Source organism: Poecilia reticulata, linkage group LG2, assembly GCF_000633615.1.
Source record: "Poecilia reticulata strain Guanapo linkage group LG2, Guppy_female_1.0+MT, whole genome shotgun sequence".
In the NCBI taxonomy this organism is placed as follows: domain Eukaryota; kingdom Metazoa; phylum Chordata; class Actinopteri; order Cyprinodontiformes; family Poeciliidae; genus Poecilia; species Poecilia reticulata.
This window is the reverse complement of record NC_024332.1, coordinates 12,638,324-12,662,356: the sequence shown is the minus strand read 5'-3', so window position 1 is coordinate 12,662,356 and position 24,033 is coordinate 12,638,324. Positions and strand designations below refer to the sequence as shown.

The 24,033-nt window shown below is 39.3% G+C and overlaps 1 protein-coding gene across 4 annotated transcripts; it reads right to left on the bottom strand.

The window, feature by feature from the left end:
* Positions 1-921: 921 nt before the first annotated feature.
* Positions 922-23,368, bottom strand: pla1a (phospholipase A1 member A). 4 transcript variants are annotated; one of them, XM_008431415.2, is made up of 11 exons: positions 22,953-23,368; positions 17,353-17,569; positions 15,869-16,046; positions 11,758-11,866; positions 8,543-8,644; positions 8,149-8,241; positions 7,795-7,977; positions 5,763-5,852; positions 5,576-5,672; positions 2,371-2,526; positions 922-1,359 (listed from the first exon to the last, which is right to left on the bottom strand). In XM_008431415.2, the coding sequence occupies exons 1-11, from the start codon at positions 23,017-23,019 to the stop codon at positions 1,269-1,271; spliced, it is 1,383 nt and encodes a 460-aa protein (XP_008429637.1). In that variant the 5' UTR covers positions 23,020-23,368; the 3' UTR covers positions 922-1,268. The 4 variants fall into 4 exon arrangements, with proteins under 4 accessions (XP_008429637.1, XP_008429628.1, XP_008429645.1 ...); XM_008431406.2 differs by having other exon boundaries at positions 11,758-11,869; positions 22,953-23,367; XM_008431423.2 differs by having other exon boundaries at positions 7,795-7,959; positions 11,758-11,869; positions 22,953-23,366.
* Positions 23,369-24,033: the final 665 nt, after the last annotated feature.

Sequence of the window (24,033 nt, the reverse complement as noted above, 5' to 3'; positions counted from 1 at the left end):
CATTAATGTTTTAACGTATCGATTTAAGATTCACTTCGACTCTACTTAATCACTGATACAGTTTTGTCTCACAAATAGAAACTGTTTATCCTAATGAGTCTCGCACGGATCCTCTGGATGTGATTCACTGGAACTGGATGGGAAAACATTCCCAGCATCAACTGGGACTTGGAAGAACATGTGAGGGAAACGTTTCATGAGAGTTACATGTTCCTCCTCGTTTCTGTAATGAGGAAATGTATTTCTTTCCATTTCTTTGAATCCTGATCCTCCTGTTAGATGGAGTACGCTTTCGACGAATTATTATTTTTTTGTCCCCTCGTATTTTGTCGAAGTTAACGGTTTAGTTTTTCTTCGATCTGAATTGCTGTAACTTCATGAACGCGTGAAAGCGTGTGGTTCTGATGGTGAATTTCTCCAGCAGATGTCCTTCTTCTCCTTTGTTCCCAGATGACTCAAGTCATGCCTGTAGCTCACATGTCCAGTTTTGCTATGTCGTATGCAGATTAAAACGATAAATTGAGCCGTTTCTGTTATTCATAACAAAAGAAAAGAATAAAACAATCATGGGGGCCAACATTTCTCCATAAAGCTGACGTATGTGTGTGCAGTGAATGTTTTCCAAATGTCTTCTGTGCATATGTTTTCTTTTTTAACAAGATTACAGAGCGTGTGATGATTGTACAATCCAGACTTCTGGCGCTCACTGACAGTAAATCACTACGAGGGCCTTAAAATATCTTCAAACAGCATGCTGTAACGCCGTCTCAAGAACTATTTTGTGTTTTTCTTTTTCCAGAGCTAAAAATGTTTCCATATTTGACTGTAAGAAAGGAAAAACACTAACTTTTGGTCTGTTTTTGCTCTTTTTTTCCCCATCCTCTTTTGGAAATGTTGCTACCTTGAAAAACTAAAAAAAAAAAAAGTCAGTGATGCTTTGTTTATTGTTGAAGGTGTATCTAAGAAAAAGACAGAGTTATACAATAAGTTTTACATTTTCCAGAGACAGAACTCGTCTTTAAGGACAAATTAATCGTTTCATTCAGAAATGAACTCAGAACAAAACCCAACACTAAACTGAAAATCAGATGGTTTGAATATCCAAGACACCAAAATGTTTTATCACCTCAAAAACTCACTGGCTTTTCTCTGATCCAAACAAGGTGACGACGATGCAAAACGGTCTCCACGGTAACACGCTTATGTCTAATTTTTTGACGTGGCTCCGCTGTTATTTCTGTTCACTGTCCTCGGCGTGGACTCGCCCGTCACAAAGTGCCGCACACCTGCACGAAGTCGTGCGACCAGGGAACTCCCCGCCTGATGTCGATGTCGTTCACACACAGCGGCGCCTCGTGCCTGGCAGAAAAAACACAATTTTTAAAACATTTACTGAAAATGTTAGTAAATTAACACCTGTGAACAGAATTTCCTCGCTCTTCTAAACCAGGACAGAAACGATTTAAATGTTTTGTCAAGAGGCTTTTACATTTCCACTGGAAACATGGAGAATTTTATGTTAATACTGCTGTAGGTGAGCCTCTCTTTATTCACCAATGAAAGTAAGTACACCCACTTTCTATTGACTAAAAAGGCAAAAAAAAAAGCCATAAAAAAATAACATCAGCACAACTGGTAACTTTTTGCCAACCTCTGATGGAGTGGCACCCTGGGCAATTGCCATATTCTGATCTTAAATCCATCCTAAATGCATTTCTTCTTATTTCAGTGACAAATATTTAACATATTTGGAGATTATAGCATCTCCACATTTCCCCCCAACAAGTTGGATGTAATTATGTATGTTGACGTTTAAAACGCCCATCAGTCCTCTCACTTTTAGTCACACACTGAGAAAACATAAAACCAAGTGCTTTTGGTTTAGTTTCTTGTGCTAATATACCTGAAATAAGACAAAACTAGCTTATAACTAACTTTTCAGCAAGAAACAGGAGCTTGTTTTAATCAATAATTCCCCAATACTAATTTAAAAAATGTCTGTTTCCACTGGCAGATTATTTCACTTATAACCTGACATTTTTTCCATGTTCTAAATGAAATAACATGTAATTTTCCCATCAACATTAGAGCCTTATTCACTCAAAACAAGCTCATGTTTCTTGCTGAAAAATTGCTTGTAAGGTAGTTTTGCCTTTTTTCCAAGTCTACTAAAATATTTGAACTAGAAACTAAACAAAAATCAATGAGATTTTACGTTTCCTAGGCAGAACTTGGAATAAGAAACAATCTACTAAACGTATGTGACCTGCATTGTTAGCATAACCTGCGCTCAGTAAAAGGTGGGACATTGTCTCTGTCCATCGGACGGCAGAGAAAGCTAAGAAACCGGCTTGCTGAAGTCGCACCAACCTGCGAAGCGGCAGCTCCGAGACGCACACAGACTTGACGTGGACGTCTCCCTGCCTGTAGAGGCGAGCGCCCGTGTTTCTCAGCCTGATGGAGTCGATCTGGCACAGGGTCACTGGGTGAGCCAACACCGTCCTGTACACCGTCGCTTCAGTCTTACTGCAGGAAACACAAAGAGTGTGGAAATAAAGCCACCAAATGTCAGTGTTAAAAAGCTTTTGAACTTTCATAGACTTCGCTGTTTGTGCGTCTTTACTTTGTATAAATTCAGATGAACTGCAGGCTGAAGTCAAGCGTTAGACCAAGAGGTTAAAGGCCTCGTTTTAAGAACATCTAGGTTCTTGAAACAGCTTCTGAATGAGTCACAGCAGCAATTAAAAAATAATTTTATGAACTATGAAACTCTTATGTTTGTATTGGGAGCTTATTTAAGAGGAGCTGATGGTTGCAAACATGGGAAATGGAGGTAGGGGGCGTTGCACCACCAATCATCTAACCTATGAGGAAACACGTTATGAGAGCATAATGTTAAGGATGTTCTGTTCATAGTAACTTATGTAATATTTGTACTTAAAAGAAAATAAGACTGATTTTTTACATAATTGAAACTTAACAGTTTTATTGAATTTTACACTCTTCTTTTAGATTATTACTCTGAACTGATCATTTTTCTGTTTGAGTCCTTGGGACCTCTAGTTCACATGTAAATAATGATCAACATCTTTGTAAAACAACAGTTAGACGCTTCATAAATCAGTGTTTGGAAAAAACACTTTGAATCAGTTTGGGAATTGGAGCCATTTTGTCCAGGCACCTCTGGGGCTAGCCGTTAGCTTTAGCCTGTGGGACCAATTAATGAGGATGTATGCTGAATGGGGACAACGAGAGAGCTGGAGAGAGGCACCAGCAACCCTCCGAACCCCACTGAGGGACAAGGGTGCAAGAAAATGGATGGATGGATGAAGTTAAAGTTGGCTGCTTATCACCTTTAAACAAAACCTCACAACCAGGCAGCACATTCTTTAAATAGGACACTTTCTACTCTAATATAAGGCACAATATTACAATATACAACCGTTTTTTTCATCTTCATCATCATCATCAACTTTAACTGATCGTCAAAATGCTAACTTTTTTTTCTGTTTATTCTTTTCTATGTATTTTGATTACATATGTATGGCTTTTCATGTACACAAAATGTATTTTCTGTGCCCAAAATATTAAAAGAAACCTAATAAATCCCACAATTTACAAGCAGCCACCCACCACAGGCATCTCAAGATCCCGAGCTTTGTCTGTTGTGTTCAAAGAAAAGCCGAAAAGTGGGAAAAAAGAAACTCCAGGTGAGCTCCAGCGGACTCGTTCGTAGCTGCTTGTGCTTTCTCAGCGTTCCTGCCTCGGTTTGCTGCACCTGGCCGGAGCCGAGCACCTCTCGGCTCAGAATAGAAGCTCACCCTTCAGGGAGGAAACGCATGCAAAGAATCTGCTTACGAGCACATTGGTGAGGCAGCTGCATTACTATCCATCACCCACGGCTAAAAAAAGGGGGGGGGGGGACAAGTCACACTGATATTTGGACTACTTTATACTAAATTAATGTTTTTAGATTTAACTGCAAGCACAAGGAGAGTGTGGACGAGTTTTGTTCCAGTCTACAAAAAAAAGTAAAAAAAAAAACAAAGGACGTGTTTCTTTATGTTTGCGTTATTTTTACCTGAGGTGTTACGCTCAGTTTTTAGAGGGAACACAGGTGGGCCTGCTTGTTGTCATATTTGCCTGAAGAATGAAAATCGTGTGGATTCAGGTCAGGAGCCTCGAGAAATGCTAACAGGAGGGAAACGAGACATCAGCGACTTGGATGTTGGTTCCCAGAGGTTCTGTCCTCCAAGCGGAACAGCTGGAATCTCGTAGAGAAGGAAGGAGGGAGGTGTTTACAGGCCGAGCTGTACTGGTGAACAGCTCAATTAAAGAGATTAGCGTCTGCCAGATGAAAGGCGTCCACAGCAGAGTGATAATCTCACTGGGTTAGCGCTAATAAACCAACAGCCTAATCTGAGGCTGCACTAAACACTGACTCAGTGAAAAGAAAATTCAATCAAGGCTGGAAAAAGATTTCATTTCCGCACATTTAGATTCTTTCAAAGTGAAAACTGAATTGGTTTTTAATGCTAGCTTATCCGTTAACGGGATTCACTTTGGTCCAGTCATGAAGACATGAGACAGAATGTGTGAGGCTTCAAATGAAGATACATCTGTGAAATATGGACGACTCTAACAACGCGTCCCAGTTTATTGAGCGTCTATCAGGGTGTCTTAAATCTTACGTGTGGTTGATGTATAAGGACACATTTTTTATGGCAAATTAAAATCTTCTTAAAAAGGAAAAAAGTAACTTAAGATATGCCTTTCATTAACTTTTAACTTTGTTTTTCTCTCATCCTAGTTTCAGTAGAAAGTAGAAATGTATACGTGGAGGACCTTTTACTCAGTAGCAGACTTTAAGCACACATTCATTATGTATTTTCCAGGGATATAGTATTATTTCATAGCACAATCAAGTACCTTCAGTTGTTATAAAAATGCTACATATATTAAACATCACTTAAAAGATTTTGATCTTGTATTTTTTAAATTGGGCCTCTGTCTCTTTAAGAAGCTCCTGCTCTCTTTGAAGCTCCGCCTACTGGAAGTTATCACAACATGGATCCTCTTTTAACCCTTTAACAACACCAGTTTTTAAAAGTCAAATTTTTATAAAACCACCTTTTTAAAGTGAACTAAATACATCAAGTATATTTTTAAGACTGACCCACTTTCTGCTCTTCTTAAGTTTTTCCTTTTTATGCTTTGAATGTTTTATTCACGTTGCGATCCCTTTCTCCAAATATTTGACTACTTTGTTCATTTTATTAAAATACTGGATAGCTCTTGGTGAGTATGTAAAAAAAAATATTTTTGAAAAATTTCTATTGAAAGAAAAGGTAGCATTTTTCAATTTGATGATTTTGGCCAATGTGGCAGAAAGTTTGGGCGCCACGGCCCAAACTACACGCTGATATTCTTGACAAAAAAAGGAAAAACAGAAGAAATCTGTAAACCACCAAAAGAGTCAGGAAGAAGAAAGATTAAACCTCTGGGCCACAATAGCGTAAATAAGTGACATCAGTCAGTGGTGATCTGAACTGGAGTATTGTTAGGTTGCACCTACAGCCTGAAGTGATGCTCCGTTCCCTGGCTCAGCATCACCTCCACCTCTGCACTCTTATCCAAGGGGGAAACTTCCAGCGTCAGCAGGATATGATGCGCTAGATGAGAAAAGTTTGATTTCATTTCATCAAACATTTAATCTGGTTGACTGAAGAGCTGCAAAATGTCTGGAAAAGTCCTGAACGTACCACAAAACGGTGCCGAAGAAGTCGTGAGGAGGAAGACCTTCTGCTGTTCGGGAATGGGCGACGTGGCTATCCCGCTATTTTCCTGTAAACCTGCAACACACACCACCAGCACTACTTACTGCAACTGGACGTAATCCAGAGAAATAACAGAACAGAGAATAGAAACATAATTTATCCTCAGAAAATAGGGAAATTTCTGTGCAGTCACAGCACACAGACTCACGCAAAGTCTGAACATGAAATATTTATAAAAACAGAACAAAACATTTAAATATTTTACAGTAAGGGCGCAGTTTCAACAGAAATATTGTGAAGTTATAAAAAATAATGTACTCCAGGCCAAAGGAATGTGGGTTGAAAAGTTGAAAGGTGCTGATGAAAGCTGGAATGTGGTAAAACTAGAGCTGCAGAGCGAATCTGATGGTGTTGAAGGATATATGGAGTTGTTGCTGTTATTTCATGACATAAATTATAATATTGCTCAAACAGGCAGTAAGGTTTTCCATTTCTGTGTTGTGATTGTAGATGTAGTGTGTAACTTTTGGGCACAACCTCAAGCCCAACAGCTCTGATCAATTAAATTTCTTTACAGACACTAATAGTGTTAATAAAGTCATCAGACTTTACAAAGGGCTGGTAGGGCAGTAGCCCAGGGCTTCAGCTTAATGGGGGCATAAAGATTTTTATGATTAAGCTTTTTTTCTTTTTAATGAACGCCTGTTTTGCATTGTACTTTAATTTATTTATTTCAAACAGACAAAACTAAAAGCAAGAAAGAAGAAAAAAATTAAAACAAATTATCATGCCCAATCGATATGCAGTTTTACATTATCTGTTCAAAAACAAGCAGGTAGATGATTTTATGTAAACTTATATGAATTGTAACAAGATGTTGTGATTTTAATGAAAAAACACTTAAAATATTTGAAAATTGTCATTTTTGGTGGAATAAAATGGTTCTATTTATGTTTGATACATAAATTGAACCTGTGACGGATCAATTTATGCATAAAAAAACATATTAATATATTGTAATTTGCATTAGTAGAAGAATCATTCTGTGGTGGATATGGCACCATAACTGGCTCCAGCCCACATCTTTGTACATCTGGCCCTGGTAATCTGTTCTCCAAAATAAAATAGCATAAAAGAGGGGAGATGAAACACTGGCAGAATGAGAGTCGGGGTTAAAAATGTCATAATGCATAAATATAAAAGAGCCTGCAATAATTTAAACTTATTACGCTCAGTAGGAGCGGACGGAAATCACTGGGACTCTTCCCTTTTAATATCTACATGCTGTCTCTAGCTCAGGTTATAATAAGTAAAGATTAGATGATACACAGCTCTTCATTATGATCTCACTATGTGACTGTGGATCCATCCATGAACAGATTTCCAGAACAGATCAATGAGTGGATTTGTCTCCAGATGAACAGAAACAAAACTGAAGTTATTATCTTTGGACCTAAAGATGAACTATCTAGAGTCGACACACAGCTTCAGTTATTACAGTTAGACAATCAGGCCGGAATCCTGGGAACAGTGATGAACTCTGACCTGAACCTTCAGAGACACATAGACAGTTACAAAGTCGGCCTTCTATCACCTGAAGAACGTCTCCAGGATGACTGGAGTCCCAGCAGGAACCAGAACCAAACATGGAGAAGCAGCATTCAGTGTTTATACATTTCAGACACCCAGAAAACTGTAAAACAGCTGAAACACTGATTTTCTTTAAATCAAGGCCCCTGTTTAGTTGACTTTTATTGGAAGTAACCAGAACATTGATCAACATATTTGACGAGAAATGATGATTTTGATGATGGTATTTGATTAAATGTAATGTTTATTCCTTGTTACATAACTGTTTGACTGTGTGATGTTTTTATGATGTAAAACACTTTGAACTGTCTTGCTGCTGAAATGTGCTACACAAATTCAAAGCTTCTAAGATGGGTTTCTGCTTTTTATTTTTTACTTTTATGCTTCATAATAAGACCAAGTGTGACAGACTGAGCAGAGTCCTCACCTATAGCTGGACATCTGCCCTTGAAGACCCCGCAGTCCACGCAGCTTCCCTTCAGGAAGTCCTCATAAGAGGCGCACGGGATCCCCGTCAGCTGGCACGTGCCGTTAAGCGCGCTCATGTAGACGTGCAGCGCCCTCATGTGGTCGCAAATCACATAGCCGTACACTGGAAACAGTAGAAAAACTGACAACACACAGGAGCCGAATTTCGACAGACACTAGATCAAAATGAGAGGGGAGGAAAAGAAATGTAAATAAAATCTCCCCCTCAGGTGAGAGGCTGTTGACTTTTACGACGACGTACTGATGAAAAGTCAAGTGGAAAGTAAAAAAAAAAGGCTTTTCAAAAACCCACTTGAGGCAAATCTGGAACGAGCACATCCAGTCTGGTCCATCCCACCGTTCAGGAAGAAGTCCACATGACCGACAGGAATGGAGATGCCAAAGTCTGGCAATAAAAAAAAAAAAAAAAAAGAGAGAGAGAGAGAGAGAGAAAGAGAAATACTGGCGAGACTGAAAAAGACTGAAACAAATACTTAAGACGTTACAGTTTCCATGTCTTCCTTCCAACAAAATTTCTCATGGAGAGCTAAGGTAATAAACCACACTAAATTATGGCATTCAGAGAGACATTAAACGTAAGAGGAACAGGAGGTTTTACATATGAAGCACGTAGTTTAAGTCTTCAGATGGAGGCTCGCTGCATCCCGACCCAACAGTAAGGAAACGTGAGTGGAAGGTGGACTCACGATCGGAGTCGGTGTGGATGGCGTCCACAAACAGAGCGTCAGTGGGGTCCAGCCGGTCGGAGGTGTCGGCCCCCTTAAACATGGGGCCGGCGGGGTCGAGACCTGCGGGACCAGGCGGACAAAGAAACAGTCGGGGAAAGTCCGGAATTTGTTTCTGCACATGGCTGACGGCTGAGCACTTTAATCTGAGAGCCTGAGAAGCTTTAGATGCAGTGAAGTTCGTCCTCAAGGGGGCAATAAATGGAGAGAGCAGTTCTGATGAGAAGAACTGGAGCACTTAAAGCCTCATTTCTAATGTATGAATGTTTGGTTACAAGGAAAACAAGAACAAAAATGTTCAGGTTCTACTTTTTGGTCGCACCCAAATGTTTCAGACCATCCAAGTGTACAATCAGAGTACTTTATCTGGTAGCAGAATAATGCAACCCAAAGTAGTCAGACTGTATGTAGAAGAGCAACCAAGCAACAGGTTGAACAATAAATCAATAACTAGATGTACCGTGACACATGCAGCTATAGATGTATTCCTATGTCAATAGAAAATACATCTGGTAGAACATTCAATGTTCAATAAACAGAATATTCACTGAACTCCCATCTGCAACCACACAGCATTCTGGGGGATGTAGGCGGAGGAAAGTCTTCAGCTGCTCAGTCTCTCACAGCGAGCTAACCAGGGTTGGTCGCATCAACTAACTCGCTCACTTTCTGGTTACCTAGCAACTCACTCACTCTTTGGTTTCCTAGCAACAGCTTGTTCAGTAAGTTGCACCCAGTGTTAAAACAGCTGAAACACTCTCTAACACGTCTTTAATGGGGATTCAAATATGTAGACACTTTTGATAACTTTATCTGAGTTATCGTGATAACTCAGATAAAACCTGCTTTTAAACATAAATGCTGGATTCTCCTGAAATGATCCAGAGGAAAGTGTTTTGAGTTTTGAAAGATTTGTTTGTTTTTTTTTTCCAAAATTGAAAACAGCTTAAATGCTAAATCTCAACTTAAAATCCACCTGTTTAGAGTGGCTTATGGCTAAATTAGGGTTAGAGTGCGGGCTTTGATGTCTTCGATGTTTTTAATGTTTTTATCTTTACTTTTAAATTTATTTTTATTTCTCTTTCTCACTGTTTCTGTTTTAATGATGTAAAGCCCCCTGGAAAAAACGTTCCAGTTAAACATCGTTTAACTAAAGTCCTACGGGGTTTAGAGTCCCAGTTGACGGCATTTCAACTAAAAACCTAGAGGTCGGAGTCCTTGTCAAACGGTGTTTTTGACTAAAGTCCCAGAGGGTTAGAGTCCCAGTTAAATGACATTTAACTGATTGATTGATTGATTGATTGATTGATTGATTGATTGATTGATTGATTGATTGATTGATTGATTGATTGATTGATTGATTGATTGATTGATTGCGCAGCAGTAGTTTCAGGTTTCGCCACATAACTGTTTGAAAATAATAAAAAAAAAAAAATGTGTAAAGTGAAAACTGTGGATAAAACAGGAAGGGTCAAACACCAGATTGGCTGTTTTTTTTTAAAACAAAGAAACTAATAAATAATCATTGATATTGACTGATATGAAACGCTTGTATCATGATATGTTTTTTAGCCATATTGAAACTTCCTCTCTGCTACTGCTATAACTGATGACGAGCCTCTTAATTTGCTCTAGATTAGAAAAGTACTTAGTTATAAATGTATGACTCCTTTTCGCCTGGGTATAAATATGACATTGTAAGCATGGCAGTTTCATTTCTCTGAGCAACTTTAATAACATGGAAAGACACGAGAACATAAAAATAAAGTCAGGCAAATCTGCATAAAGCAGGAAACGCCTACAAGGAAACAGCTACTTGTCTAAAAGTATATCAGTTGTCATAGCAACAATTAAAAAATATCTAAAACAACCGGAAGAAGTTTATCTTTCCAACACAAACAATGAATAAGATGGGAGGAGAGGCTTAAAAGCCTCCAAAGCTTCAATCAGTCAAGTTAAACAAACATAAATCTGAGGCTCTAACACGTCTTTAATGGGGATTCAAATATGTAGACACTTTTGATAACTTTATCTGAGTTATCATGATAACTCGGATAAAACCTGCTTTTAAACATAAGTGCTGGATCCTCATGAAATGATCCAGAGGAAAGTGTTTTGAGTTTTGAAAGATTTATTTTTTATTTTTTCCAAAATTGAATTTTTATGAGCATTTTTGATTTTGAAGCGGAACAATTGTAAATAGAACATAGAAAAGGAGGAGTACATTTTAGCCAAAAAACTCAAGAGATTTTGAGATTAATCTCAGACATTTTCTGGAGGAAACTTGGACATTTTCTGAGCTCTTGAAGTTGAAAATGTTTGACTTATGGATATTTGAAATTTTCTTGATTTTTCTAGAAATTTTCTGAGATTAAATTAAACATTTCTGAGACTTTTTAAATCTTCAACTTTTGGAGATCCAAAATTTCCATGTTTTTTTTCTGGAGAATTTCTGAGATCGATCTCAAAATTTCAGAGTTGTTTTTTCATCTGAAGTGTTCAACTTCTGGAGCTCTGAAATATCCTTGTTTTTTTCTGGAAAATTTCTGGAAGTAGGAGCTTTTCCTTGAAAATTTTCAACATTGTGAGATCCAAATTCTTTTTCAGTTTTTTTTCTGAAAATTTTCTGAAAATTATCTCAGAAATTTCTGCATTTAATTATTGCAAATGTTCAACTTTTGGTGCTCCAATACTTCCATGTTTTTCTCTAGAAAATGTCTTGTTGGCAGAATTTTACTCCTCGTTTCCCCTCCAACAGCCCTAACAGGTCGACGCACAGAACATATTTAAACTTTAAGTGCTAATTTTTCTCTGACATTGTCACCTTTTCCTTTTTATCCCAGCATAAATATTTTCAGGCCAGTGTCGATGCCTCTGAAACATTCAAACTGAAGCCGATCCTCCCCAGTCAGACAACAGGGCCTCTCATGCTCCAGCAAACAGCGGCACATTGTGCTGTGGGCTGCGTAGATCATCTGAAGAGCTCTGCTAATCTCCTAATGTCATCCTCAGGCTGAGGCTCTTCTCTGTCTGACTGCGGAGGCAGCTGAAGGACACCAGACACTCCAAGCAGCCCCACAGGTTGTTTTTCCGTGGTTTTTATAAATCAGAGGAGCAGAGCTGCAGACGGGTCACTTCCTGTGCTCGTCAGTCAGGAGCGAGCCTCGCGGATTCACCTGTGATTCTTCCAATCTTCCCCTCGAACAGTGTCCCCACGAAGCCGGCCACATGGGCTCCGAGACTGACCCCGATCAGGTGGAAGGATTCCAGTCTGCAGCCGTGTTTCTGCTGAAAACAACAGTTTTACTGCCAAGTTACCGCTATAAGCTACGGAAGAAATAAAAAAATGTGGGCTTTTTTCTCAGAATCCTACGACGGCGTATTACGGATTACAGACAGAAAAAAAGGAGAACATTTCTGCCAGATAACTCAGAAATTTTGAGATTAATCTCAGAAAACAAGGACATTTCTGAGTTTGAAAAGTCAAAAAAATGCTAGAAAGAAAATGACATTTTGGGATTGGTCTCAGAAATTTTACAGAAAAATACCTGGAAATTTCTTGGTTTAAAAGTTGAACATTTTGGACTTTTGACATTTTTCTGGAAATTTCCTTTATTTTGTTAGCAAATTTTCAACTTTTCAAACTCAAAGATTTCCACACTTTTATTCCTCGAAGATTTCTGATCAATCAGGAAATTCTTGAGTTTTTCTTAGCAAATTTTCTACTTTTCCAACTCAGAAATTCCCATGTTTGTTTCTCAAAAACTTCTTAAGATTAAAAATGAAAAAATTCAGAGCTTTTCTAGAAAATTTTCAACTCTTCAAACTTTTCAAAATTTTCTCGCTTTTCCTGTCTGATTATTTTTTTCTAGAAAGGTACTATTATTCTATTTTTCCTATCTAAACTGGCCTGAATATGACGCTATAGGACTCTGACTGCAATCTCAAATTCCTGACTTTTTTTCTCAGAATCAGATCAGAATCATTAAATGATTTATGCAACATCAGCCAAACCAAGTCTTTAAACTCAGATTTATCAAACGCTTTCAGTGTGAATAAAATGCAGGTCCAATAACGGGGAGAATATTTGAGTTGTGATGTTTTTGCTAACAACATAATTGACTTGCATCAAAGAACGTTTGGTTATTTACTTGGATTTTGACGTAAATGCACACAGAATTAGAAAGCTGAGTTTGAAGTCAGACTTCTTCTTTCTCTGGTTTGTGGCTTTAATCTTCTTCCATTTGCTTCATAAAAACATTCACTTACAAAGCCATAAAGTTTAAACCCCATATAAATAGTTATGGCTGTTCCGCAGAATTTCAAGAAAAACATGATAAACTTGACGAAATAAAATTCCCTCCTCTCTCGCTCTTTTTTTTTCCATCTGCCTTCTGTTATTCACGACAAACCAGCGACACACGATCAAGAATCGCTGGAATGTCTTAAAACAATAACGCGTTTGCCTGTTTTGTTACTCTGCGGTGAGAGCAGAACGCTCCAAAATCAGCACTGAACTTACAAGTAGTAAATATGGCGAGCCGCTCTCTCCGATATTATTGATGGCCTTTGCTGTGAGTGTGTAAAACACAGCCGGGCAGGAGGAAGGACAGGCACTCAAGGTCATGTTTGTATCAATCTGTGGAGCTGGGAAGGTCAGCCTGACTCCCATTCTGCTCGGATATTCTTTCCTGGAAATCTCTGGCTGCCGAGGCGCCTTGGCTTCAGCTGGATTCTTGTTTTGGCTGCTGCAGGGAGTGAACCCGTGAGATTCGCTTCCACTATCTCTACCTATATAAATCCCTGCGCTTCTCTTCTCACGGTCATGTTTTTTTCTTTGTGTGTGTGTGTGTGTGTGTGTGTGTGTGTGTGTGTGTGTGTGTGTGTGTGTGTGTGTGTGTGNTTTGTGTGTGTGTGTGTGTGTGTGTGTGTGTGTGTGTGTGTGTGTGTGTGTGTGTGTGTGTGTGTGTTTAAAACAAAAGCTCTTCCTTGGAGCGGCACAAAAAGTATTCGCACCCTTGAGCTTGATTACATTCCTTTACAATCTCATAAGTCGACGTATCTTCTAAAAACCCAATTCTGGTGAATCCGGCCTGACCTGAAACAAGAGAGAAGTTTGGTCTGATTTGACGTATGCATGCTTTAAGTGTTCTTGCTATCGCCCTAGTTATTGCTACAAGCATGGCATTGCATCTGCATGACTTTGTAAGCGGAGAAGCGTACAGTATTTACATGTGATATCTCTGGATTAGGACTCGTGCCACAGAATTCACCCAAAAAAATCTGAGATATTTGGATGAGACAGTCGGCATTAGCTGGAGAGCTGGCAGTAGCTCCACTATGCAAAGCAAGAGAAGGAGGTGGAAGTCAGAGATTTTACTTAATAGCATGCGTGCGTGTTTGTTGTTTTTTTTTTACCACACAAGCCATTAGTGGCAATTTTTGGTATGAGCGGTATGGCTCACTGCCCAGGGCGCAATTGTGTCAGGGGAAAAAGAAGAAGAAGGAGGAGTACACGTTATCTCACTTTTTTTTTTTATAGCTCATTGTCATTTCCATACAACACAAGCTGTGTTTCTATCCACAGATGGATCATTTTCGGCTGATCCCAGTTTTCCTGTGTGGGCCGAATTTCCCCGTCTGGACGGAGATACAGAACGTCGCGCAGTCAGACCACCAGACTGAAAAAAAATTATTCATCCCTGCTGCTGTCAAGTCCAGGCCCACACAGGCAGGACTCATATGGACTTATGCCCGTCACCATAACCGACTCTCCTGAACGATAAATTCCCTCCAGAATTGATCGCGATAATCGATAACATTGTTGTTTTGAGACCAGCAGGGATTCTCAAAGATCAATAAACTTTACATTCTGTAAACAAAATTGTCCTTCAAGAAAAGGGACTAGTTGAGACTTTAGACTTCTATCATCCAGCTTTTGGTAGAAAGAGAAAAATAATAAATCATGCAAGTGGAAATTATTGAGCTTGCTTTAATTTATCATGCGATTAATTAATTATTGCGACGGGTTTATATGAACTCATCTTTGATTTTCTTATGTGATTGTTTTGATTTCTTCGCTGCTGTCTGTGCAACAAGTTGCTCCTATTAAAGTTCACTTGACTTGTCATGCAAATTTTGAGCAAACCTTTAAAATGTTACAAAAAACAAACAAAAAAAGAAAAGAAAATGTGAATTAGGTGTTTTTCCATCTACTGGCAAAGCATAATTTCATCATATGTTGAAGGAATTATGGAAACTATCACTGACCACACATATCAGTAAAATGAAGAGACTCCGCCCCTCTGAACTGGAGTTTTGGACTTTGACATTTTCAGATTTTTGTGCCTGTAGTGAAGCACAGACCGACCATTGGCTGGGAAAGTTTGCTACACCAGAACGTATTCGGTAAACGTGTTTCCATCTTTGCTGAAGCGCATTAACTCCTTCGCAGAAATGCTAAAAACCAAGAGAAATTGAGGAAGTTATTTTGAGTTTTGTTCTTTCATAGAACCTTTTCTAATGCTATATTTCAAAATGTGCGCAGATGGAAACAGAAAAGGCATCCCTCAAGCATCGGTGGAAAGCAAACCAGTTCAAAATGTCTTCCACTGCTTATGGCAGCGGATCCTGTAACCTATTTTTACATCGTTTCTGTCTGTTGGTTAGTTATTTCTTGTGTAAATGTTTTCTTCTGTCAAATGTTATTTTTTTAAAAGTAAAAATAAAAGCACACATAGTTCCGGTAATAGAACTGTGTGTGCCGACGTCCGTCCTGTGAACGTTGCATAGTGAGGTGTTTTGTTTCTTCTGCTGACTTGTATTAGGACCAAGGATGAAATGTAGCCATAGTGCTAATTCCTGCATATTTACGCAGCCATGAATTGTGGGTAACATTGATTGAGGTGCACTGTCTGAAGCAAATAAATTACATTACAGGAAAATAAGACCAAACATCATCAAATGTATGTTGTATCTAATTCAAGATTCAAATTGGGTGTTTTATTAATAAGCTACTGCACAATTTAGATAGACAGAGACAGGTAGACAGACAGACGACTTAAAGTTGAGACAAGCATGACAAAACCAGCTCTATAAAGCACGTCAGTCAAACCTGGTTGGAATAATTTTATGCCGATACAAGATTCTTTGAAGCCCTTTGAATTTCTGAAACTGATTTGTGTGTGTGGGGAAAAAGAAAACAAATAAAAACCTGGCCACGTTCTCTGTAATTCTCGCCTCGTTTCTTTTCATCCGTCTAGCACCAGCATGTGTAATCCCTCTCACCTGTAGCTGGTTGACGAGAACCGAGATCTGCAGGGCCACCTCCTTGTAGTTCTCCACCACCAGGTTGTAAGCGAAGGAGGCGCCGTAAATCCAGTCCACCACCACCACGTTGGCGTCCTGAGCCCCGAGCAGGGCCTGGGCCAGGTCCGTAACCCAGGACGGCTTCCTGCCCAGGGCGCTGCGGGGCGGGGCGGAGGTTTGGTTGGGTTTAGAGCAGCAAAAACAGACAAGGAAAAGAGTGGAGTTATTGTTGGAACGGAGGCAGCGGCTCAACTGCCGTCCATGAAAGCAGAAACTACAAAAAAAAAAGAGATTAAATAAATCAATGAAACGTGGTTTTAGATTTGCCAGACTGTTTTGATAAGGGCGTGAGTTGAGCGGTGTTATGTTTGTCAGAAGTTTTGTTCCGTTGGTTTGAGAACTTTAGTTTCTCTGCCATGTTTACAAGAGTTAAAAGGAAAAAAAACTAAACAGAGAAACCTTCGAGTCAGTCTGCGGAAAGATGTATAAACAGTCTTCCTCTCTGTCTGAGTGCTGTAATCGAAGAACAGAACAGCCGTTCAAAAGTGTGTCACCACAGCTTTTATGAGCCTTGTGGGTTAAAAGTTTGGTTTAGCCTCTAGATGTTTTCCAAGCTTTTAACCATTTTCTTCTTCTTAATTTCAATTAAAGGGACAGTATTATGTAAAATCGACTTTTTGGGATTTTATTCCCCCATCAAAATCATATGTGGAGTGTTGCCTTGATTCTTTCATTCATGTTTGAGAAATCCTTTAATCTCCATGGCAACCATTGAGCTTTGCAAAACACCTGGGTGGACGCAGCCCTGCCTTCAAGGCGCAGATCCTCCTCTGAGCTGCAGTTTACAAGCTTCCGCCTCACAGAGCATCCATCAGTCCCCCACTCAGCTCCTTCAGACTAGCCAGCAGCAATTAGCAAACACCTGGTGGAACATCTGCTGAGCTCATTATAGGAGCTACTTCTCAAGGTAAAACTGTTGCTAGAGGGTTAATAGAGGAGCCATGTTGTGATGACTTCCTGGAGGTGGAGTTTCTGACAGAGTTGGAGTTTCTTAAAGAGACAGAGGCCTAATTTCAAGGTGTTAAATTAGGAAGTACATTTTCTTTCAAGTCATATTTGATACAGAGCATTTTTATAACTTGATTGTGCTATAAAATGGCATTATGTGTCTGGAAAACAGACAATACTGGCCCTTTAAAGCTATAAAAAGGAGCTGATTAACCATTTTACTCCATCATGTGGTTGTGTGGATTTGAGTGAATAATAACTATCTTCATATTTAGGTCCTTTTAATCTTTGAGACCGATAAAATAAGACAAAAACTTTAATGGAAATTTTTCTTCAGCTCTTCAACCATAAAATAAAACCCACTCATACAATCACATTAAGCCTAACTGCACATATGATACCTCGTTCTGTTCTCCAGCTCAGAAAACCTTTTGTCGTCTGAACCTTCGACTCACCTGAATCCATGGATGATGACCTTCGTCGGACGGGACGTGTTAAAGTAAGACGTGGGCTTGCCGACAAAGTCCTGGTCGAACTTTTGTGCGCAGTCCGGGTTTCTCCTGGTCAGCAGCAGATACTGGACTTCCACCCTGACCCGCTGCTGGCGGTACTCCTGCCATCTGGTGTTGTTGAGCTCAGCGCACTGACCATCCTCCTGAATCTCATCTGAAGCTTGATGGACAAACACAAAAAAAGGCTTTGCTGCTTTAGCCATAGGTTTGAGTATTTATGTATGTTTTTGCTGAAAAAGCCTAAATTTGACAGAAACTAGTTGAATGTGTTTTTCCCCACCTGATTTTGTTTAAAATTTTCTTTCATTTAAAAAATACATATCTATCATACTTCCCAATTACATTTCTTTTATTCCAGCTGTCTTGACGTTTTAAGCATGCTACAAAAATAGCAGTTTTGAGCTACAGGAAGAAAATCCTACAATGGTGTTCTAAATGCGTGATTAAACATAATTAATCAAGACTGTATTTGGCATGAAAGTTGACTCCAGAGGAGAAAAATGCATTGCATTTGTATTGGACCATCAACTCACACCAACCCAGAGATCGCCATGGGCAACGTCGCCCTGGTGCTAACACCAACACACACCTCTTGGCCATCAACCCCCAGACCACTGAGTGATATATTTAACTGCAGATCGGATAACCATTCACTCTGTTGGTTTTCAGTCAGAAGCAGAGCTCCTGTCCACGTAAATAATCTGATGTTTGCATTTCCAAATTGTTTATTCTTCCACGTCTTCGGTTTTGTTTTCTTGGCAAACGCTTCCGACTGCAAGTAGCATGTGGRATCTATTTGTATCCATGTCAACATTTGTACCACCACCAAAATGCATTTGCATTTAATTAGCATTTACTAGATCTACCAAGTCTCTTCAACAGAATAGGTAATGCATTTTACAGTGAAAAGTAGGTCATGAAAGACATCTGTGTCAAAGAGGGAGTAAATTCTTTGATGTAAAATTTAAGGGTTTTAAGCAGTTCATGTTCTGAGGGACAAATAAAAATCAACCACAGCCTCCCTGGATAATGAGCAGATTTTTGCAGAAACAATGAGCAACAAGGAACTCAACGTGATTAGGATTCAGCTTCGGTGTAAATGCTGGGAAACAGGCACGTGTACGGACACAACACCGGATTGTAATTCCGACCACAGCTGTGCCTCCTCTCCTCCAGTTTGCACCAGTGAGATCTCTATATTATGTTCGTTACATCTTTCCACAGACTTCAGAGGGACCAGGTAATGGTGCAATGTGTCATGGCCGTGACAGAATAATAGCCAGTACACTTTTATTGCTGAATTTATTTTTCTCCAGCGAAAAGAGAGCTTACCGTCTTTCAGTTTTAGGGTTTTTGATATACCTCTGCTGCCTACTTTATTAGCTACACCTGTTGAACCACTGATTTTGAATCTGGCTCTTGGCGCCCGGTGCTGCTGGTCAGAGTATTTCTGAATCTACTAGGATTTTTACACAACCCAACTCAGATTTTTTTTTTTTCAAATAATGGGTAGGGAATAAAAATAAATAAATAAATAAATAAATAAATAAATAAATAAATAAATAAATAAATAAATAAATAAATCCAGCAAGCACCAGTTGTATGCATGGGCGGAAATCCTGGGGGTTTGAGGGTCTGGACACCCTCAATCTTGAGGAAGTCAAGAAGTTTCATAAAAGAAATATTTGTATTTAAACAATATTAATATGAAAAGGTAAAAGAAACAAAGAACGAAATAAATCTGCCTTTCGTCAAAGAAAGAAATAAGATTTAATTTTTATGTTCCCCCCACCATTGTTGGAACAATGGTTCAGTCCAGCTCACAGAAAGAACTGCACATATGATGCATTGTTCATATAAGCCGCTGATGTGAGGAGCTAGCTGTTAGCTATTAGCTGCGGCTCTGCAGCACTAACAAAAAACCCTCCAGTAAGTAAATACTTAAAGCAAAAGACACGTAACACGTTTTATTTACTTTCACTGCTCAATAGGAAGAAACACATTAACAATGAAATCAAACTACAGTTCGTTATTTCATTACTTTGGCTGAATTACAATAACTGCCCCTTTATGCCTGGGAAATCAAAATTAGCTAAACTGGCTACATTGCTTTAATAAACGTAGCCTTGTTTCCCTGTCGAAGGTAGCCAATATTTCAGTCATATTTGTCTCTAACTCTTGAGAGTTTTAACCTGGAGCGGCTGAACGTTAGCTGACAGCTCTGTATGGGAGTCCAGAGCAGAGGGGCTACTGCAAAGCAGCTGACAGTAAAAAGAAAATAAAGTAGGCCTTTATTTCTTACCATCTTCAACCTTTAAAACCACAAAATAAAATCTGAATATTTTTCTATAACAACCATGGTGCTTTCAACGTTAGGTTTAAGTTATGATACTCCTGAGATATTATTTCTACCTACTGTACTTATAGATTCCCAGCCATCCAGGACATGGAAAAGCCAAAAGCAACATAACAACTTATAACTTAAATAACACATAACCTCTATTGAGAGTTCCTACAATAAAACAATATTTATGAGAAATAAGTGGAGTTACTCAATAAAACTTGTTTTTATTTAGAGGCTTACATTTTTGTAAAGGTGTAGCAGAGATTAGATCAGTGACACTGAGCCAAACATATCTAAACATCATTTGAATCTTAGTTTGGCTTCTATGGGTGTCAACAGTTTGAGAAAAACGCGTTTGATGTGCATTACCACATAAAACATATATTGTAAACTTTTTAAACCACATTTTACTTTACATTTCAGTGTAACTTGAACGACACCCCAAAATTGCTCTTAAAAAAAATCACTGTTTATTGTGCTAAATAATGAAATGGGATTTTTTTCCCCCCTTGGTTGTGTGGACAAGAACGTCTTGTCAATGTCAGAGGAGAAACATGTTACACGTTAAAACGCATTTTAGCTAGTAAGGTCAGAATTTGGTGTAATGGCCTCAACACACAGCCATTCATTTCCTATGAAGCTTGCTCGGTGAGGATACAATCGTAAAATTGTAATTTCGAGCTCGTACACGTAAACGTACACATGCGGCTAGCGACGCGACAGAAGAAAGTTGACAAATGTCCAACTTTTGACGCTTCCGCTGCTGTCGCTTCCGCGTTCCGCGTGCTGGGTTCACCCCGAATGGCGGGAAACGGTCGCTTTTCGCTGTGGGTTGTGGTTCCGCCGGTGTTGAGTCCATAATAAATTTGTTTAAGCACCACAGCTTACCTGAGTTTTGTCGAAGACCAGGGTAACGCAGGTGCAAATGCTCAAATCACATAACTGGTTGAACTTAATGACGTCACCTCACTGCTCATTTTGAGCACCATAACTCAATCAAATAGAGTATATTTGGGATGGAGCTAGAGTTGCATCATAGATATATTCAGAGTAAATGTTTAGTCTCATAGTGTCAATATGGAGCAAAATCTGACCAATGTGTCCGACTCTGTTCAGTCTGTTAAGAAGTCTCAACAAATTTCATTACCATGTAAAAGTTCAATATTTTGTGCCTCTCGTACAGATTCATTACACACAGAGTGAAATATTTCAATACTTTATTTGTTGTAATTTTGGCAATTATAATTTAAAGATAATGAAAATCCAAAATTAAGGGTCTCAAAAATGTTGAATATTGTGAAAAACCTTCATAATGGAACATCGTGGCTTCACGTCAATGAGCTAATGAACTTATACAACACCTGGAACGGTTTTATTATCCTCCAAATGGTTTGTTAGTCTATTTCAAAAGGCAACACAATCTTTAAGAAAACTGTTGACTTGACAGATGTACAAAAGACAGTCACTGACACCTTTTACAGGGAAGGTACACCACAAAAGTTCATTCTTAAAGAAGCTGGTTGTGCTGCATCAGAGCTTGTTTGTAGGACTCAGTGGGAGGAACGAGTGCGGTAGAAAAAGTTGCCCCAGCAGCAGGGAGAACCGCAGCCTTAAGAGGATCTAAGTCAATCTATTCAAGAATTTGGGGGAATGTCACAAGGAGTGGACTGAGGCTGGAGTCGATGCATCAAAAGCCACTAAGACATGATTCCTCCACATGGGCTACAAATGACACATTCTTGTCACTTCATGCTTCCCTCTGCTGATGAGCTGGATGGAGATGCTGATTTAATTGTACAGCAGGACTTGGTACCTTCGGTGGCTGTACTGGTGGTCGATTGGCCGACAAACTACCCAGACATTTCACTCCATGCTGAATACATGGGTTATGTATTCAAGAGGAAGACGAGAGACACCAGACCCAACAATGCTGACAACCTGAAGGCAGCTATCAAAGCAATCTGGACTTCCGGTTCATCCCATCAGAACCACGGGCTGATCGCCTCCGTACCAAAGACGTCCAACCAAGTATTGAGAAATTAACATGCTTTTCAAAAGCCTGACATTTCTGTTTTACTTTTTATTAATATTCTAAGTTCCCGAGGCATTGAAATTTGGAATTTTCTCATCATTGAGCCAAAATGACCAAAATTACAAAACATTACCAAATATTTCACTGTGTAATGAATCTATAAAGTGAGTTTTGCTATTTTAAATAAGTGGCAAATAATATATAACTTTTTTTTTAACAATGTCCTAGTTTTTTTTTTTTTAGTTGTACCCTCATTAGGTGCATCTCTGCTTCAACACAAAGCAGATTCTTGAATTCTTGTAATTCTTGAATTACAGGATTAGGTGGTAAGCAGGACTGTAGAACCAAGGACACAACTAAAGGTGGCAGGGCGGCGGCCATCCAGGACTGTGGTCTGACATGGCCTCCCTCGACAATTCACAACGTTTTGAAGAAAACAAATCTGGAAGGGCAGCTACAAGAATCACAAGACATTATGATTATAACAACCAAAGTCCCCCGCCTGGATTAAATGATCATAAGATTATTCAAATATTGCACAAAGTACACAATAACTTGCCATTGCATTGAGAAGTTGTGTCAAGAATAGAAAAGTCAGTATCCAGAACAAACTGAAGAAACAGAAGTGAGTGGAGTAAACCTGTGAGAACGTCCAGTTTCCTGACTGTAAAAAATACGAAACTAAAAGCTAAACTAAGAATACTCTATTTGTTAAGAACAACACTTAAATTATTTGACTCTTTATGCATATCACAGAGATGTAAGTTACTAGTCTGAAAGTTGAGTACACCAAAGCTTCTACCTACATCTTTTTTATCTTCGCTTGTATCATACAAACGAGACCGTTAATAGAACATGAAGAAGACACAATTAAATCATTTGGGAAAACTAAAAAATCAAAACATAGACATGCATGAAATACATAAAACCGTATTTAAACAAAAAAGGTGCACTTTCTTTTACCATGACTATCTATTTACATAACAGGCACTGACTGCTTGTTTTCTAAGATGAGGCATTTTTAAGCAAGTACAACATGTCTAAGCTGAGAAGGCTCATTGGTATTTTCCCCATTTAAATCCTGCAGACTTGCAATTTGTTCAAACGCAAGAAAACATCCAAATAAAGCCTCACTGAGGACGTTTCTAGCCTAAAGAGACGACTTACCCAGCACCTGCGATGAGCTGTAGACCAGCAGAATGCTGAAGAGAATGGCTTTGTCCTCCCAAAGCATGTTTTTTTTTTTTTTTTTTCTTTTTGGTAAGTGAGCGCTGAACCAGGCCGGTGGCTGCCAAAGAGCTTTAGTTAGAGCTTAGCAAGCCTCAGCTGCTTGGTGGACGGAGGAAGGAAATCCCAGCTCTGAAGTCTTGGAACAAAACTCCAGGCTTTTAGCTGGAAGCCAGCAGGTATGAGGCAAGAGAAACAAGTTGGAGTTTTTGGTGAATTATGTCTCTTTTCTCGTGAAGATCCAGTTAAAGCCTGTGTATCTCCACAACAACTCCCCCCCCCCTCTTTATGCTAATCCCAGCCTTCACTTTTACTGGTGGCCGGTTTGTTTTCCCGTCTTTCATCCGCCCCTCCGCCCCCCCGCCAAGTCTGTGTTTTGTAGTGAGGCACCGACTAGTTGGAGGTCTTTGCCTGGTGGTGAATCCATGACCTCATTTGTGTTCAATGGCTGTTTGTTTAAAAATGCTGGACTCTGGCCTAGCTGCCCACTGCTTTGTGTGGTTTCTGCGGTTTGGAAGAAAGCGGAGGAGGAGCGTCTGAGAAAGGGAGCTGAGGTCAGGGAGGAAAAGGTTGATCGGTTTACTTGTCTTTCAATATCTAACTCCTTTATATAATTCATTCTTTCTTTTTTTTTAAATAAATCAAGCACACATACATAGCCCCCCTTCACAGTCACACAAATACACGCACAGATGTAATCCCCTGGAACGAGGTCAAGGGTCTGAGCTGCAGCTGCAGCTGCCAGTCTTGTTGTGTTAATGGGGTTCAGGGCTCAATAGTAACGAAGACCTTAGAGGGAAAAAGGACAAATGTGCAATAAAAGCTAACTTTGGCAGCCGTCCGCGAGAATACGGAGGTCATTTTCCCAAAAATCTAAAGTTTCTCGGAGAAATATGAAAAACACAAGTGGAGAAATTATGATCTGAAATGGAGATCTGCATCGCTGCTTTCTTGAAAGAAGAGAAAAGAAATACAACACACAGACTTTTTGTTTCGTTTTTTTTAAAGGAATTTTATTATA